Source organism: Pristiophorus japonicus, chromosome 6 (genome assembly GCF_044704955.1).
Source record: "Pristiophorus japonicus isolate sPriJap1 chromosome 6, sPriJap1.hap1, whole genome shotgun sequence".
Lineage (NCBI taxonomy): Eukaryota > Metazoa > Chordata > Chondrichthyes > Pristiophoridae > Pristiophorus > Pristiophorus japonicus.
The window spans coordinates 118,934,282-118,951,941 of record NC_091982.1 but is presented as its reverse complement, the minus strand read 5'-3'; the positions used below and the strand labels follow the sequence as shown (position 1 = coordinate 118,951,941).

The 17,660-nt window shown below is 47.3% G+C and overlaps 1 protein-coding gene across 2 annotated transcripts in view; it reads right to left on the bottom strand.

The window, feature by feature from the left end:
* The window catches only part of LOC139265766 (dedicator of cytokinesis protein 11-like), a 304,412-nt gene that overhangs the window by 84,668 nt on the left and 202,084 nt on the right, over positions 1 to 17,660 (bottom strand). The window contains exons 33-38 of one of the 2 annotated variants that reach the window (XM_070883138.1): positions 16,295 to 16,394; positions 12,801 to 12,913; positions 11,712 to 11,829; positions 5,547 to 5,613; positions 4,760 to 4,807; positions 1,661 to 1,803 (exon numbers count right to left, since the gene is read on the bottom strand). In XM_070883138.1, the coding sequence (XP_070739239.1) occupies positions 1,661 to 1,803; positions 4,760 to 4,807; positions 5,547 to 5,613; positions 11,712 to 11,829; positions 12,801 to 12,913; positions 16,295 to 16,394 (589 nt within the window). Of the gene's footprint in view, positions 1 to 1,660; positions 1,804 to 4,759; positions 4,808 to 5,546; positions 5,614 to 11,711; positions 11,830 to 12,800; positions 12,914 to 13,376; positions 13,471 to 16,294; positions 16,395 to 17,660 lie in introns of those variants that run through there. The other variant, XM_070883139.1, reaches the window with a different exon arrangement.

Sequence of the window (17,660 nt, the reverse complement as noted above, 5' to 3'; positions counted from 1 at the left end):
CCTCCTACCAGTTCCAACTTGTGTAACATTATCAAAAGAATGAGTGGAGCATTCAAGAGATTTTCTCAAGCAACGGGTGCAGCTGTGCAAGGCATCTTTGGCTATCAAGCAATGCAACAGCGGCAGTATAACTCGAGAGCTCGGACCGGGACCTTGGGGGAACGCGAGCAATCAAGGGTGTTCCCCTCTCAACTTCAAAGTTAACCAGCCAGCAAGCACAGCTCTGCACATACAACCAATCAGAACTCCGCTGCACTGGTAACAGTATAACTGCAGTCTGCCAGATGTGCATCACACTCCGAACTTCAGTCTGAAGCCAGTAAACTGCTTCAACAACAGCTTGAATTTATATAGCAGCTTAAAATTAATAAAAGATCTCTCAGCGCCTCACAGAGGAGAAACTGGGTGGGGCGCGGGGCAGAGAAAGTGGGTCGGAGAAGTTTGGGGAGGTTACTGAAGAGGTTTTAGGCATTTCGGGACCTAGATCCAGAGGTCAGGGCTGAAGAATGTACCATGTAGGATACAGCATGAACTACAGTATAAATCAAACAAGGGGTCATTCGTTCAAATGTTAATAGTCATGGGATTAAAATTCTGCAAATGCATCTTTAACTGTATCAGCATTGAAGAGATGGTTATTACAGAGGGAGCTAGTGTGAGGCAGGTTCCATATCAGTCTGCCTGTGGCAACACCAGACAGGTTCCTGTCACAGGAGCAGGGGAACTGGGATTTCAGCTACAGGTCCAGGATTCTGACCATTGGGTTTTATGAAAGATATTGGCGGTCAGAACTGTCAGATTAAAAAGAGTTGGTGACATTTCTTTCTGTATGAAGGCTATTTAACAACCCCACACAGAAATAAGGCCATTTTATTACACCTCACCTTTGCTGCAAAGGGGGATTTATTTTTTTTAAGTAAAATACAAATAACTTATTTGCATAATAACAGGATTACATATAACCGGTTGAACAGGATGAGAGTATTGTGCTGTTGGGGATGGGGACTATTATATTTGAGGTGTGTCTCAGTCGGCGAATAGCAGCCTACAATAGCTGTGGAAAAGTTCACCATCAAGAGAAAGAAAGACTTGCATTTATATAGCGCCTTTCATGACCATCGGACGTCTCAAAGTGCTTTACAGCCAATGAAGTACTTTTGGAGTGTAGTCACTGTTGTAATGTAGGAAACGCGGCAGCCAATTTGTGCACAGCAAGCTCCCACAAACAGCAATGTGGTAATGACCAGATAATCTGTTTTTGTGATGTCGATTGAGGGATAAATATTAGCCAGGACACCGGGGATAACTTTCCTGCTCTTCTTCGAAATAGTGCCATGGGATCTTTTACGTCCACCTGAGAGAGCAGACGGGGCCTCGGATTAACGTCTCATCCGAAAGACGGCACCTCCAACAGGGCAGCACTTCCTCAGCACTGCACTGGAGAGTCAGCCTAGATTTATGCTCAAGTCTCTGGAGTGGGACTTGAACCCACAACCTTCTGACTCAGAGGAGAGAGTGCAACCCACTGAGCCACGGCTGAGAGGCTCGAGACTCAGCCAAGTAGCTCGTTGGCAAACTAGCCGTGACTTATTAATCTCCCAGTGACAGTTTATTGAATATGCAGCACAAGAGATCAGGAAATGTGTGCATGTGGACGTACTGTGATTGAGGGTGAATGAGCTGTCCACGTGGCCAATCTGCTGTAGTCGGGCGTGCATCGCGCCTGCTCGGCTCCGAAGAGCTGGCATCGTCTGCGATTTCCTCTCGGACGCAGAGTGCTTGGAGCCCAGTCCTTCTTGAACCCTTAAAAAAAAAAATGTAATTATACACTCCTTTATAATGGAGCAAGAAGCATCTCATTCAAACTGTAACTAAACCCTTGGAGCACCACATACATATTACATTGCGCACTGCAGTTTTATAGTTTATCCCCACACAAGCTAAACCTGCTGGGGATAAAGGAAACTGTTTTAGAACAATAGTTATAACTGCAGTTCAGCTCAGTCTGCATCCAAACAATATATTTACATGTATGAACAGAGCAATGACTGGCTTCTGGAGATCCCTGTACAATGGGGATTTGAGAAGTTGGCAGTACTGCAAAAAGAACCGTGTTGTTTTTTCTACAGTGCTTTTCATGACCTTAGGGTGTAACGCGCTTTGGGACGTCCTATGAAGTACTCTAAAGTGTAGTGGGATCTTTAAAGCCTGTCTGAGGGGGGCAGACGGGGCCTTGGTTTGTTGTCTCATTACGGGCTGGTAGTTCACGAGGACAGGGGGGTTGATGGTGGGGTTCTATCTGAGCAGGAGGTTGATGGCCGTGTTGAAAGGGGAGGGGGCAGTATCTAAGAGGTCACCGTTTCCTATTATCAGCTAGAATGGGGGGGCCAGGAAGGGAAGTTGTGTGGTCAGCAGTTTGGTGGGAATAGTGTTAAAGGAGAATGGCGTGGGTCTTATGCTCGGAAAGGGTATGGGTGGAGGGGGAGATTGGACTGAAGCTAGGCATGGCTTCAGGGCTAGGGGAGAGGGGGGAATCAGTAGAAACATCTGAATGGGATGGTCTTAATTTGATTGATGGTGTCCAGGAACTTATAGCTGGAGGTGATGGTGGAGGGGTTTAAGGAGATAGATGGTGGTGAAGAGGCCGTGCATTACCTGCGCACTCCAGAATGATCCTGGATTAGTGGGCGATGGATGGCCAAGCCAATCGTGTGCCAGACATGCTCACGTCTACGTCCACTACGAGGTCGTGAAGATTGACCAACATTACAACCGGGATGGGAGAGAGCAAGGATTTGTTGGTGACAAGGCCATCAAAGGTGGAGGGGAGGCAGTGGGTGAGCAAAGGTATTGGCTGCAGATGTATTGTGGCGATTGAAAGACCACAGTTTGAGCAAGTTGGGAGTTTGAAAGCAGAATTGTAAGTGAAGTTGGGGAGAGTTTTATCCGGGGCCAATTGGAATGGGGTTGGTGGATGTGGATGGTGAGGTATACAAGGATGTGCTCAGAGAAGGCCTTGTCTGTGATCTACACCATTGGATCAGAGAGTTCGAGGTGCTGGCCATTAAAATGCGTAGGAAAGTTTATATGGAAGGAGAGGTTCAGGGACAACAATCTCCCATTCACGCTCGATACCTTTAAATATTTATTTCTTAAGCTGCTATCTAAGCAACCATGTGTTAGAATCTGGCACCATGTCTCCCCCATACACTAAACAGGCACCATGTCTCCCCCATACACTAAACAGGCACCATGTCTCCTCCATACAGTAAACAGGCACCATGTCCTCCCCATACAGTAAACAGGCATCATGTCTCCCCCGTACACTAAACAGGCACCATGTCTCCCCCATACACTAAACAGGCACCATGTCTCCCCCATACACTAAACAGGCACCATGTCTCCTCCATACAGTAAACAGGCACCATGTCCTCCCCATACAGTAAACAGGCATCATGTCTCCCCCATACACTAAACAGGCACCATGTCTCCCCCATACAGTAAACAGGCATCATGTCTCTCCCCCATACAATAAACAGGCACCATGTCTCCCCCATACAGTAAACAGGCACCATGTCTCCCCCATACAGTAAACAGGCACCATGTCCTCCCCATACAGTAAACAGGCATCATGTCTCCCCCATACACTAAACAGGCACCATGTCTCCCCCATACAGTAAACAGGCATCATGTCTCTCCCCCATACAATAAACAGGCACCATGTCCTCCCCATACACTAAACAGGCACCATGTCTTCCCCATACAGTAAACAGGCATCATGTCTCTCCCCCATACAATAAACAGGCACCATGTCTCCCCCATACAGTAAACAGGCACCATGTCTCCCCCATACAGTAAACAGGCATCATGTCTCCCTCCATACAGTAAACAGGCACGTCTCCCCCATACACTAAACAGGCACCATGTCTCCCCCCATACAGTAAACATGCACCATGTCTTCCCCCATACAGTAAACAGGCACCATGTCTCCCCCGTACACTAAACAGGCACCATGTCTCCCCCGTACACTAAACAGGCACCATGTCTCCCCCGTACAGTAAACAGGCATCATGTCTCCCTCCATACAGTAAACAGGCACGTCTCCCCCATACACTAAACAGGCACCATGTCTCCCCCCCCATACAGTAAACATGCACCATGTCTCCCCCCATACAGTAAACAGGCATCATGTCTTCCCCCATACAGTAAACAGGCACCATGTCTCCCCCGTACACTAAACAGGCACCATGTCTCCCCCGTACACTAAACAGGCACCATGTCTCCCCCATACAGTAAACAGGCATCATGTCTCCCCCATACAGTAAACAGGCATCATGTCTCCCCCATACAGTAAACAGGCATCATGTCTCCCCCGTACACTAAACAGGCACCATGTCTCCCCCATACAGTAAACAGGCACCATGTCTCCCCCATACAGTAAACAGGCATCATGTCTCCCCCGTACACTAAACAGGCACCATGTCTCCCCCGTACACTAAACAGGCACCATGTCTCCCCCGTACACTAAACAGGCACCATGTCTCCCCCGTACACTAAACAGGCACCATGTCTCCCCCGTACACTAAACAGGCACCATGTCTCCCCCATACAGTAAACAGGCATCATGTCTCCCCTATACAGTAAATGAAAGCTGGAGCAATACAACTCATTTATTTAATTTTAATTTGACAAAACTCTCTTAAGCAAATACAATTCTGGAAGTCGGCTCACATGCTCTTATTGCAGTAGTTTGCAGTACCTTACTATATGTCTCCTTCCCATGTACCTGAACTGGTGAAGGCACACCCTGCAATAACACAACAGTCAATGATTTGTGAGAGTTAATGGCTTACTTTAGTCACATTCCTCACACTGCAAATTCCCATATCTTATTCTGGAGTTTAAATTACACATATCTCAAAATTGTTCAGACAAAGAGGACATTATTATTTAAAGAAATATCAGCCATTAGGTAATCGTGACTATTTTTAAGCTCACTCAGGTAACCGACCTTGTTAGTGCACAGGTCTCAATTGTCACGGCACCAAATAATGGGATTGAAATAAGTCAACAAGATCGTTCAGTGAAAGTACGAGTGCAAAGTCGATTGCAGCTGATGGAGGCTGCACTGCAAAACAGGCCCATTACAGAGAGCATTATCGTGTTATTAGACAACCTTGAATGACCATCACTTTAACACCCTGCAGTTCAGTGGTTCATCGGAATGCCTGGCAGTTATTTCCGGATGTTATTTCTGTCCCGATTATGGGACACACTTGGCATCAGAGAGGCACCACCTCCTGTGCGGCATCCAACACCAAACGTGTGGGCAATACTGCGCATGGAAATCGGAGGGTCAGTGCTGGTCAGAGGACCGCATGGAGCACTAATACATAGAAGTTACCACATGGCAACAGGCCGACTTGCCTCACTGATCACTCTCCAAGCAAGAAGATAGTCCCACACACCGCTCATGTTCAACTGGAAATTGACAAAAGTAAAGCACGCAGCCTCCTTCCTTGTAACATTCTCTAAATAGTACTTACTCCAAAAGTGTGAGATAGTCCATTAGTTCTTGAGGGGAGATTTTGTTCCAATATGTCAACAGAGCATCTTAAAAAATAAAAGCAGGTTATGGCTTGCTAAAGACTAAAATGTTGCATCACATATTTCCAATACATACACAGCACACGGAATAATGCTGTTCGTGGTAACAGCTTAATTATTACACTACTAGAGTCCGATTCATCACATTTTTAAGGCAAAAGATAATGACTCAAAATCAAGGCTCACTATTTACAATACAATGGTCTTCACCTTAATTTACTAGTTTGAGACATCAATGTACGGTGTTCTGTCAAATCTCACCTTCAGGTCTGTCTAGTTTTTTAATATACTCGTTCCCGTGGGTTTGGTTGCCAAGGGCAGCTTTTGTTGCCCAACCCCAGTGGTCTTTGAGTGGCGTGTTAGACCACTTCAGATACAAGTTAAAAGTCAATGGGGCCGAAATCGATGGCCTTACCGCCCACTGCCGCCAACATTCCTCTGCTCGAACCGCCCAGTGCCACTTTCGCCGTGGCCTGGAGCGGGCGGGAGGGGAGAGCTGCCGGGAAGTGCCCGCCGACGTCAGCGGACGGCCGATGCGCGTAAGTAGACGCCCGCCCGCAGAGATGCCAGATTGGTGCGGGCGGGAGTCGGAGGTGGATCGCTGCGTGCAGGCAGCTTTGTCCTCAACAGTAAGTGCGAAGATGCTGTAAAAAAGGTAAGTGTAGTTTATTTAAATTATTTCTTTACAGATACTGACCCTGGATGGGGTCCCTTGAAGGTTGTCAGATATTTTTTTTTCCTTTGCTTTTTATTTTCAGCTCTTCGACCCTCTGTGGGCCCGACTCCATCCTCGGCGACACTTGGGGGCAAGCGTCTCTGCCGCCGATAATGAGCGCTTCCGCCCGCTGTCGCCCAGATTGGCGGCAGAAGGGACCTGGTTGATGAAAATCCCGCCCAAAGAACCGTCAGGGACCTCGGCAGCCATCGGCAATCCTTTGGGTGGCACTTGGGCAGGCGTGGGCCTTCACTAAATTCGGCCCCAATCACATTACTGTGGGACTGGAGTGACATATAGGCCACACCGGCCGAGGAGGCCAGGCACTCCTTCCCTGCCTGAACGACATTAGTGAACCTGATCTTCGGGTTCCCCCAGTGCTCACTTATTGCAATATTCACTTTCCTCGCTCCCAACCCGACCATTTCCTGTGCAACACACCCGCCCCCCCCGCACCGTGCTTCATCCGACGCCATATTCCCAAAGTACAAGAGCAGCCAGTTCTGCTGTACGATGCGCGCCAGTGAACTTTAACCTTTCTCTCACTAAGGTACAAGGATCTCCTGCTGCCAGTGCCTACCTGTCCACCGCCTCAGAGAGAGCGGGACCGAGGCTCATGGACCAGCCAGGTTTATAATCATACGCTCAGTGACAGAGGCAGTCCGGCCCCTCGCCCAGTGATGGCCTGCTCAGCGCCCGCAAACAGCCTCAGGAGAGCCTTGGGTCGGAGCTAGCCAGTTGCAGCAGTTCAATGTGCACAAGCACGTGCAGGGTGTGTTCAGAAGCTCAGTCTCCTTTCTCTTCTAACTCCTCACTCACAGACAGGTGTTGTCTGAGCATTCCTCTGAGTATCTGTAGACTGGTGTGCGGGCGTTAGGAGAGTGGGAGCAGCACGGAGGAACTCAGCAGCAGTGCATGCTTAACACATCATTCAAACACCCCACAGAGCCCCCTCGTTAGTCACCAGCAACCGAGCACCAAAATCGGCAATGCTGGCCTCTATACCGAGAGTCACTTGCCCTGAATGACATGGAACTGACAACACCGAGACAACCCATGTGCTCGCCCTATACCCATATTCAGCTATGTAACCTGCTGCTAAACATTGACATTGTCTCTGCTTCAATCTCTAACTCCGGGAGTGCACTCCACAGCCTCACAGCCCTCCAAAAAAATGTTTTGCTTGTTCTCTATCCTAAATCGCAAATCGATGTCCATTTGTTCTGAAGCCCTCCACGGTCTCTAAATTATCAGACTGCTTGTCCGACTGGATGAGCAGAAATTTTCTCCAGTTGAATATTGGGAAGACCGAAGCCATTGTTTTCAGTCCCTGCCACAAACTTCATCCCTCTCTCCAACTTCAGTCTGAGGCTGAAACAGACCGTTCGCAACCTTGGTGTCATATTTGATCCTGAAATGTGCTCCCGGCCACATATCTGCGCCATCACTAAGACCACCTATTTCCACCTCCACAACATCGCCCTTCTCTGCCCTTGCCTCAACTCATCTGCTGCTGAAACCCTCATCTGTGCCTTTGTTACCTCTAGACTTGACTACTCTGACGCACTCCTGGCTGGCCTCCCACATTCTACCTTACGTAAACTAGAGCTAATCCAAAACTCAGCAGCCCGTGTCCTAAGTCGCACCAAGTCCCGTTCACCTATCACCCCCTGTGCTCACTAACCTACATTGCCTCCTGGTTAAGCAATTCCTCGATTTCAAAATTCTAATCCTTGTTTTCAAATCCCTCCAAGTCCTCGCTCCTCCTTATCTCTGTAATCCCCTCCAGCCCCGCCCCCCGCCCGAGATGTCTGTGCCCCTCTAATTCTGCCCTCCTGAGCATCCCTGATTATACTCGCTCCACCATTGGTGGCCGTGCCTTCAGCTGCCTGGGCCCCAAGCTCTGGAACTCTCTCCTTCCCTCCTAAAATCTCTCCTCTTTCAATATGCTCCTTAAAACCGACCTCTTTGACCAAACCTGCACTAATCGTTCCTTATGCGGCTCGGTGTCAATTTTTAAAATTTCATAACACTTCTGTGAAGCGCCTTGGGACATTTCACTACGTTAAAGGCGCTATATAAATACTAGTTGTTGCTGTTGTTGTTGAATCCCTCAACCACTAGAAAAAGTCTATTTCTATCTACTCATCCCATCACAATTTAAAACAACTCTAATCAAGTCACCCTTTAATCTAATTTGATAAAAACAGCTCTAATTTTTCACTTCTTTCCTTGTATTAGTATTTCCTTATACCAGGCAGCATTCCAGTGAACCAGTACTGCTGCCTCAACATCATGCCTACAGTGCCCAAAGCAGCATACAATGCTCCAACTCTTGCAATAAAACACAGATTGCATTAGCCTTTTTATGGTCTTACCCACCTGAGGTACTGTTTGTGATGTCATGTGGACTTGAAGCCCTCTGCTCTCCCACATTACCCAGACTTCTCCCATTCAAAGTATAATTAAATTTTTTTTACCAAAATGTTCGACCTCACAGTGAACTCCAATTGCTACTTTTTTGACCAAGCCACCATCTTATCAATATCTCCTTGCAGCTTCAGTGGTCCTCTGAACTGGTCCAGTGCACTTCCTGGACTATGATCGACTTGGACTGGTGGATCGATGATAGTACAGGTACACGCTCCGAATCCCGAAATTGTCCGAAAACCGGACATTTCGGCGAGGGGCGGTCCAAAATCCGGCAAATCCCAAAATCCAGCACGGATTTGGTCCCGAGGATTCCAGATTTCAGACTATTGATTTTTTGCTGGAAATCTCAGCAGGTCAGGCAGCATCTGTGGAGAGGAAGCAGAGTTACCGTTTTGGGTCGGTGACCCTTCGTCAGAACGGCCCTTTGTCATCGACCCAAAATGTTAACTCTGTTTCCTCTCCACAGATGCTGCCTGACCCGCTGAGATTTCCAGCATTTTCTGTTTTGATTTTAGATTCCAGCATCCGCAGCATTTTGCTTTACTACTGATTTTGTCTGAAATCCGGAAAAACCCCAAAACAGGCACGGACTTAGTCCCGAGGATTCCGGATTTCAGTAATACCTGTAATAGCTCTGTGTAACTGCTGCAGCCAACACAACGCTGTCAACAGCAACATACACTAAGGCATGAGTTGGAGGCCGTGCCCACGATGATAGAGACGTGCTCCATGGATTCCGTTCTCGCACTTTCGCTGGCAGGACCCGCTTCAGTGTTTTGCTTTGTTTCCTCCCTCAGTTCTTTCAACCAGCCTCGGGGGAGCCCTGGGTCTGGTGCCTTGTTGATCTTCAACATTCTCAGCTGCCCTGTTTATTGAAGCCAGCCCCCACTCCTTACATCAGACAAAGGAACGATGATCTGTGGCCAATCCGAACATTCACGGGATCCGAACTGCAGGTCCCAAACACCGGGAAGCGGGATAGCGCCCGAGGTAAGGACCACAATGCACAGCGACATGTTCAGATGTAGACATGGCATTGTGATCTATACTCACCTCCATCATACCCCAGGTCCCTGTGTTTGGAAACTGCATTATTTACCATTCTGGCACTTGAACTACTGGATTTCAACAATGCAAGTTCAGATTCTTATATTTGAAAATTCAGCTTGATATTCAAATTTGTAACAGGGTGCCTGACTCTGCTTGCTTCTCAGCTGATTATATTTCCCTCTAATGCTCTTTAAGATAACGCTTAAAAGCCTACCTCTGGACTGAGCCTTTATTCAATTATTGATCAATAGATGTAAATAAAATGCATAACATTGCTTATAATAGTATTGAAAAAGATGTCTAAAATACACCTACTCGGAACTCCTACATGGCAAGCGAGCCCCAGGTGGGCAAAGGAAACGTTTGAAGGACACCTTCAAAGCCTCCTTAATAAAGTGCAACATCCCCACCGACATCCGGGAATCCCGAGCCAAAGACCGCCCTAAGTGGAGGAAGAGGATCGGGAGGGCACTGAGCACCTTGAGTCTCGTCGCCGAGAGCATACAGAAATCAAGCACAGGCAGCGGAAAGAGCATGCGGCAAACCAGTCCCACCCACCCTTTCCTTCAACCACTGTCTGTCCCACCTGCGACAGAGACTGTAATTCCCGTATTGGACTGTTCAGTCACCTGAGAACTCTTCCTCAATTTCGAGGGACTGCCTATGAGGATGATGACAAAATAATCAAAGGAATGGGTAGTGTGCTTATTGCTAAGCTATTCCAGTTTAACAGATTGGGGAGGACCAGAGGATACTCAGAGGGTTGTAAATCTGCGGAATTCGCTGCCTCAGAGAGCTGGGGAAGCTGGGACTTTGAATAAATTTAAGACAGAAATAGACAGTTTCTTAAACGATAAGGGGATAAGGGGTTATGGGGAGCGGGCGGGGAAGTGGACCTGAGTCCATGATCAGATCAGCCATGATCTTATTGAATGGCAGAGTAGGCTCGAGGGCCATATAGCCTACTCCTGCTCCTATTTCTTACGTTCTTATATTCTTATGATACGGAGTTAAACAACAACAACTTGTATTTATATAGTGCCTTTAACAGAGGCGCTTCACAGGAGTATTATGAGACAAAACAATGTGACACCGAGACGCAGAAATAGAAATTAGCGCGAGCGACCAAAAGCTTGGTCAAAGAGGTGGGTTTTAAGGAGCGTCTTGAAGGAGGAAAGAGAGGTAGAGAGGTGGAGAGGTTTAGGGAGGGAGTTCCAGAGCTTGGGGCCTAGGCAACAGAAGGCACAGCCACCAATAGTTGAGTGATTATAATTAGGGATGCTCAGGGGGGCAGAATTAGAGGAGCGCAGAGATCTGGGGGGGTATGTAAGAGTAGGAATAGACTGGATAGTAGGCTGTTCTAGTCCCCGGAGAGTAGTGAGGCTCCGGAATACAGTGTTGGCTGGTGTGGTGGGACAGGACTCTCCGCATGGTCGGACAGGACTCTCCGCATGGTCAAGGGGCAGAGATCGCATCATATGGAAGGTCAGCGTCTTTATAGATAACACTCGGTCCGTGTGATCTCCCGGACTGGTTTCGATGGCCTGAGGTCGGCGAGCAATTTCCCCAGAGTATTTTCCCCGGAGATTACCTGGCTGTGGGATGGCAGCAGGAAGGGTGCAGTCCTAAAGCTCCGGCCGTCGGGGGTGTGAGTCTAGCTTGATGGACCGGCTGGACTCTTCCTGACCATCATTTTCGTATTGGTATAAGAACATAAGAATTAGGAACAGGAGTAGTCCATTCAGCCCCTTGAGCCTGCTCCGCCATTCAATGAGATCATGGTTGATCTTCTACTTCAACACTTTCCCGCCCGATCCCCATATCCCTTGATTCCCTTAATATCCAAATTATGTAATTGGAGATGAGAACTTTCTCAGACGAAGCCAATATGAGGAGCTTGACATACCTTCAGAGATGGTTTTAATGATGTGCAGGAAGCACATCAGGAGACTCCTGACTTCATACTGATCCAGTTTGCTGTATTGGGATATGTTGCTTTCAGTTGAGTTCCTTCTTAGTTGACCCTGAAAGACATGTTCATAAACACATGAGCACCGGAATCACCGAGTACAACTGCATCCGGACCCCTTTCTCTGCAATTTACTGGGCTCCATCACTGGCTAAATCTGCAGTGGTCTACGTGGAACAACTCAATGTTCAGGACAGAAATAGCAGCCACACACAGATTGCAGCTCTGTCTCCACCAGCAATCCTAGCATTTCATTTAAAGCCTCGGAATGAGATTATGAAATTTGAATACCAATTGGCACCGAATTTATAACATTGATACATCATTCCAGTTTAACAGGAGGCCGCCATTTGACCATCGTGCCTGTGCCAGCTCCTTGAAAGAGCTCTCCAATCAGTCCCACTACCCTGCTCTGTCCCCACAGCCCCGCAAACCTTTCAGTAGGTTAGTGATGTGGGCCCACAATCGTCAGTAAGTGGGTTAGACTGCAACCATTTTATTCTGGATCGTACAATCGGCAGAGAGAGGAGACTTTTATCCAATCAGTCTGGGATGGATTCGAGCCCAGACCCCACAAGTAACTGTAGATATTTACAGCACTCCTTTCTGCACCAGTGCTTTGGCTGGGCTAATCCAAAACAAATCCACACAGCTCTGCAATAAAAGGGCTCTGCTTTCCCCCACTGCGTCCCATCACCTTGTCCTCGCCAAGCTCCAATGGCTCCCAGTTGCCAGAGAAATGATTTCAGGATCCTCACACCATTTGTCCGAAGCCCTTCTTCCCCCCCGCCCCCCCAACCACCCACACTCCCCCCAGCCAAATTGAATGCAGACAATTGCTACATGAACAAAGATCATAGTTGACCCACGTACACCCTGGTTTATGACATATTTTCATTCATGGTTTGGAGGACTGGGTAAGTGTACCAAGGGTGATTTGAAACATGTTCTACTACAACTCAATATCAAAATCAGACATAAAAGTGAAATGTCAAAGGTGCGAAGAGTTGAAAGAGTTTCCTTTACATAGTCAACGGAATTCCGTCTTTCATCAGCTCTCTCGGGTGTACACGTGTTGAATTCAATGCTCAAGGAGCCCCTCGAATCATCACGCTTCAGCCCTGGGCCACAAGATGTACCTGTAGATAGAGAAAAGAATGGGTTTGGCAGCCCACGCACACTCTTATCAATACTTCACACAGAATTTACAGAAGTGACCTGGATTCAGAAACTCAATGCAAAGTGGTCAAACTTGCAGGTGATACCAATACAGGAGAGGCAGCTCTGAAATGATCAATGAGTTAGGAAAAAATGTCAATGGACAGATGAAATTTAATGCAGACGAGTGTAAAGTGCTACACACACAAAGAAATAAAGCGATAGGTACTCCATAAACGGTGCTGAAATAGCTCAAGAGGAGGCTGAGAGAGGCTTGGTAGATTCAACTCCAAATCAGTCCAATCATTGCACAGCAGCAATCAACAAGTACATTACCAAACCAGGAGAATGGTCAGAGGAAGTCACGATCAAACTGCACCGTTCCCTGGTCAGATGGCACCTTGAGAACCGAGTCCGGTTCTGGTCCCTGAGGCACAAGCTTCGAGCACTGATGCAGTGCAGAGAAGAGCCGCTAAGCTTATCCCTCGTGTCAGGTCTGAGTGATGAGCAAAGATTGGAGAAACTTGGGATTTTCAGCCTGGACAGGAGTGGCGGAGAGATGATCATATAGAGGCACACAAGATTGTTCAGGGTACAGAAATAGTTAACCAAGAATATCAATTCAAATTAAACTGTAGGTGTAGAACAAAGTGACACAGGTTCAAACTCGAGAAGGTAGCTTTTAGGACCACAGCCAGGAAATTCTTCACTGAAACAGCGATCTACATCTGTGTAATAAACTTCCAGATAGAGTAGTGGAGGCAAAAACCTTGGAGTCATTTATGAAGCAACTGGATGCTATAATGGGAGCATAGAATCTCTCTCGATGGACCAAATAACTTTTTCCACCCATGGTTATCTTGTGATCACCTGGTTATTTATCGTGGGCCGCCCCGACCTGTGTGAGACCACCACCACAGGTCTGGGCTATAAATAGAGCTGGAGCGCCGGGCCCTGTAACATTGTGGGCCGCCCCGACCTGTGTGAGAACACCACCACAGGTCTGGGCTATAAATAGAGCTGGAGCGCCGGGCCCTGTAACATTGTGGGCCGCCCCGACCTGTGTGAGAACACCACTGCAGGTCGGGGCTATAAATAGAGCTGGAGCGCCGGGCCCTGGGACATCGTGGGTGAAGGTGCGGCGAATGAGGGTACGGGGCCCAGAAGAGTCGAGGGCCCAGAGACAACACGGACCAGCCCACACTGTAATATGTGTGCGCACTAGGTCCGTGCAGCAGAGCAGGTCTCCAGTTGTCCTGGTTAACCCTTGCCACTGGATAAAGACCAAGCTCTGTCAAGCCGTGTGGTGGCTGGTGTGCAACGGTCACCACACGTTAAAAAAATCCACGCACAGGCATCTTCCACCCCCTCAACTGGAGTTCAGGACTGGAACATCGGGTCCTTCATTGAACATCTGTGAACTCCTGTGGAAGCAAGTCATCCTCGTTCGAGGGACTGCCTACGATGCTGCTGATATATTTGTTAACAAGATCCAGTCCAACAGCTTAAAACTGATTTTGATCTCGAATGGATCAGTTTAATCTCATGAGCTCGACATTGATCTGATTTCACCCCCACCCCACCCCAGAGGCGTTGAAGATAAGTGTATTGACCCTCTCATACTGGCTGACATGAGCTAACATGGCACAGATCCAGGATCAAACATGCAGCCTCACTGGTCCTCATGGCTCAGCCTTAGCCAGCTGCACCATGGGGGGAGAAGGAAGCCTGGTCACTGAACCTTTTAACATTTACTGAGGGCCCTTCCATAACCGTTGAAGGAGGTCCACTAGAGGCACCAGCCTCAGCTCAGAGGGCAGCACTCTCGCCTCGGAGGTCGTGGGTTCAAGTCCCACTCCTAAAGTTCAGCACAAAATCCAGGCTGACACTCCAGTGCAGTGCTGAGGGAGTGCTGCATTGTCTTTCGCGCGAGTGGTTAAACCTGCTCTCTCAGGTGGATGCAAAATATTCCATGGCACTATTCGAAGAAAAGCAGGGCAGTTCTAGTTTCCATGCAGTTTTGGTTTCCATATTTATGAAAGGATGTACTTGCTTTGGAGGCAATTCAGAGAAGGTTCACAAGGTTGATTCCGGGGATAAGCGGGTTGACATATGAGGAAAGGTTAAGTAGGTTGGGCCTCTCCTCATTGGAATTCAGAAGAATGAGCGGTGATCTTATCGGAATGTATAAGATTATGAAAAGGGCTTGACGAGGTGGATGCAGAGAGGATGTTTCCACTGATGGGGAGACTAGAACTAGAGGGCATGATCTTAGAATAAGGGGCCACCCATTTAAAACAGAGATGAGGAGAAATTTCTTCTCTCAGAGGGTTGTAAATCTGTGGAATTCACTGCCTCAGAGAGCTGTGGAAGCTAGGACATTGAATAAATTTAAGACAGAAATAGACAGTTGCTTAAACAATAATGGGATAAGGAGTTATAAGGAGCGGGCGGGGAACATAAGAACATAAGAAATAGGAGGAGTAGGCCATACGGCCCCTCGAGCCTACTCCGCCATTCAATAAGATCACGGCTGATCTGATCATGGACTCAGCTCCACTTCCCCGCCCGCTCCCCATAACCCCTTATTCCCATATCATTTAAGAAACTGTCTATTTCTGTCTTAAATTTATTCAATGTCCCAGCTTCCACAGCTCTCTGAGGTAGTGAATTCCACAGATTTACAACCCTTTGAGAGAAGAAATTTCTCCTCATCTCTGTTTTAAATGGGAGGCCGCTTATTCTAAGACCGTGCCCTCTAGTTCTAGTCTCCCCCATCAGTGGAAACATAATCTCTGCATCCACCTTGTCAAGCCCCCTCATAATCTTATACGTTTCGATAAGATCACCTCTCATTTTTCTGAATTCCAATGAAGTGGAGCTGAGTCCATGATCAGATCAGCCATGATCTTATTGAATGGTGGAGCAGGCTCGAGGGGCCGTATGGCCTACTCCTGTTCCTATTTCTTATGTTCTTCTGTTCTCCCCAGTGTCCTGGCCAATATTTATCCCTCAATGAACATCACTAAAAACAGATTATCTTTGTTCATGCACCTTATTACACTGCGCAAATTGGCTACCGTATTTCCTACATTATAGCAGTGACTACACTCCAAAAGTACTTCATTGTCTGTAAAGTGCTTTTGTACATACTGAGGTCCTGAAAGGTGCTACGGAAGTGAACGTCTTTCCTTTAAGTGAATGTTTTTTTTAAAAAAGGAGAGAAAAATGTATTATGTTAAAGGATACAGCTGATTCTTCAACATAATCTAACTTGAACAGAACATTTACTAGATGAAAAACTGTAATGTTTTTTCTACTTTGAGGGTAAACTTGGTCAGTGGAACAGGAGTTGGATTTACCTGAGAGGGCTAATTCCTTGTCGATGAAGCTGCCCGACTTGCGTAGAACTGAAGCGCCCCCTGCTGGGGAGAAGTTAAAGGCCAGGTCATCTCGAACATCCTGTGTTTTAAAAAAAAACAGAAATTATACACCTCAAATTCTGAAGAGCGCTGATAATATATGAATTATGTGTGCAAGATTTAGAATCATACAGCATAGAAGAAGGCCATTCAGCCCACCGTGCCTGTGCCGGCTCTGTGGTAGAGCTCTCCAATCTGTCCCCCTCCCCTGCTCTTTCCCCACAGCACAGAAAATTGCTAATGTTCAAGTAGTTTTCCAATTCCATTCTAAAAGTTACTATTAATTCTGCTTCCACCACCATTCCAGGTCACAACAACTGGTTGTGTAACAAAAACTCTCCCCATCTCCACCCTGGCTCTTTTTAACCAATCAGCTTTATTCTACTGCTTCTGGGGTAGGTGGGACCTGTACAAGTCGGACAGCTTACACCTCAACAGAGACGGGACCGATGTTCTCGCAGGTGGTTTTGGTAGTGCGGTTGGGAGGGCTTTAAACTAGCTTGGCAGGGGGATGGGAACCCAGGAGAGGGCTCTGAGCTAGTTAGAGTGGGTGAGAGCTCAGATGAACAGAACCCAAGAAAGAATGCAAAAGGCAGGAGGCAACAGAGCAGAGTAGCACTGGGGTAAGTGTAAACCACAAGGTGATAGGAAGGGACAATATGTATGAATATAAAGGGGCTGCAGGAGGGGTCAAAACTAAAAATCATGGTTTAAAAACTAGTATTAAAACACTCTACCTAAATGCACGCAGCATTTGAAACAAAGTAAATGAGTTGACGGCACAAATCATTACAAATGGGTATGATTTGGTGGCCATTACAGAAACGTGGTTGCAGGGTGGACAGGACTGGGAATTAAACATACAGGGGTATCTGACAATTCGGAAAGATAGACAAGAAGGGAAAGGAGGTGGGGTAGCTCTGTTAATAAAGGATGATATCAGGGCAGTTGTGAAAGACGATATTGGCTCCAATGAACAAAATGTTGAATCATTGTGGGTGGAGATTAGAGATAGTAAGGGGAAAAAGTCACTGGTGGGCGTAGTTTATAGGCCCCCAAATAATAACTTCACAGTGGGGCGGACAATAATCAATGGAATAGTGGAGGCATGTGAAAAAGGAACGGCAGTAATCATGGGGGATTTTAACCGACATATCGATTGGTCAAATCAAATCGCACGGGGTAGCCTTGAGGAGGAATTCATAGAATGCATATGGGATTGTTTCTTAGAACAGTATGTTACAGAACCTACAAGGGAGAAAGCTATCTTCGATCTGGTCCTGTGTAATGAGACAGGAATAATAAA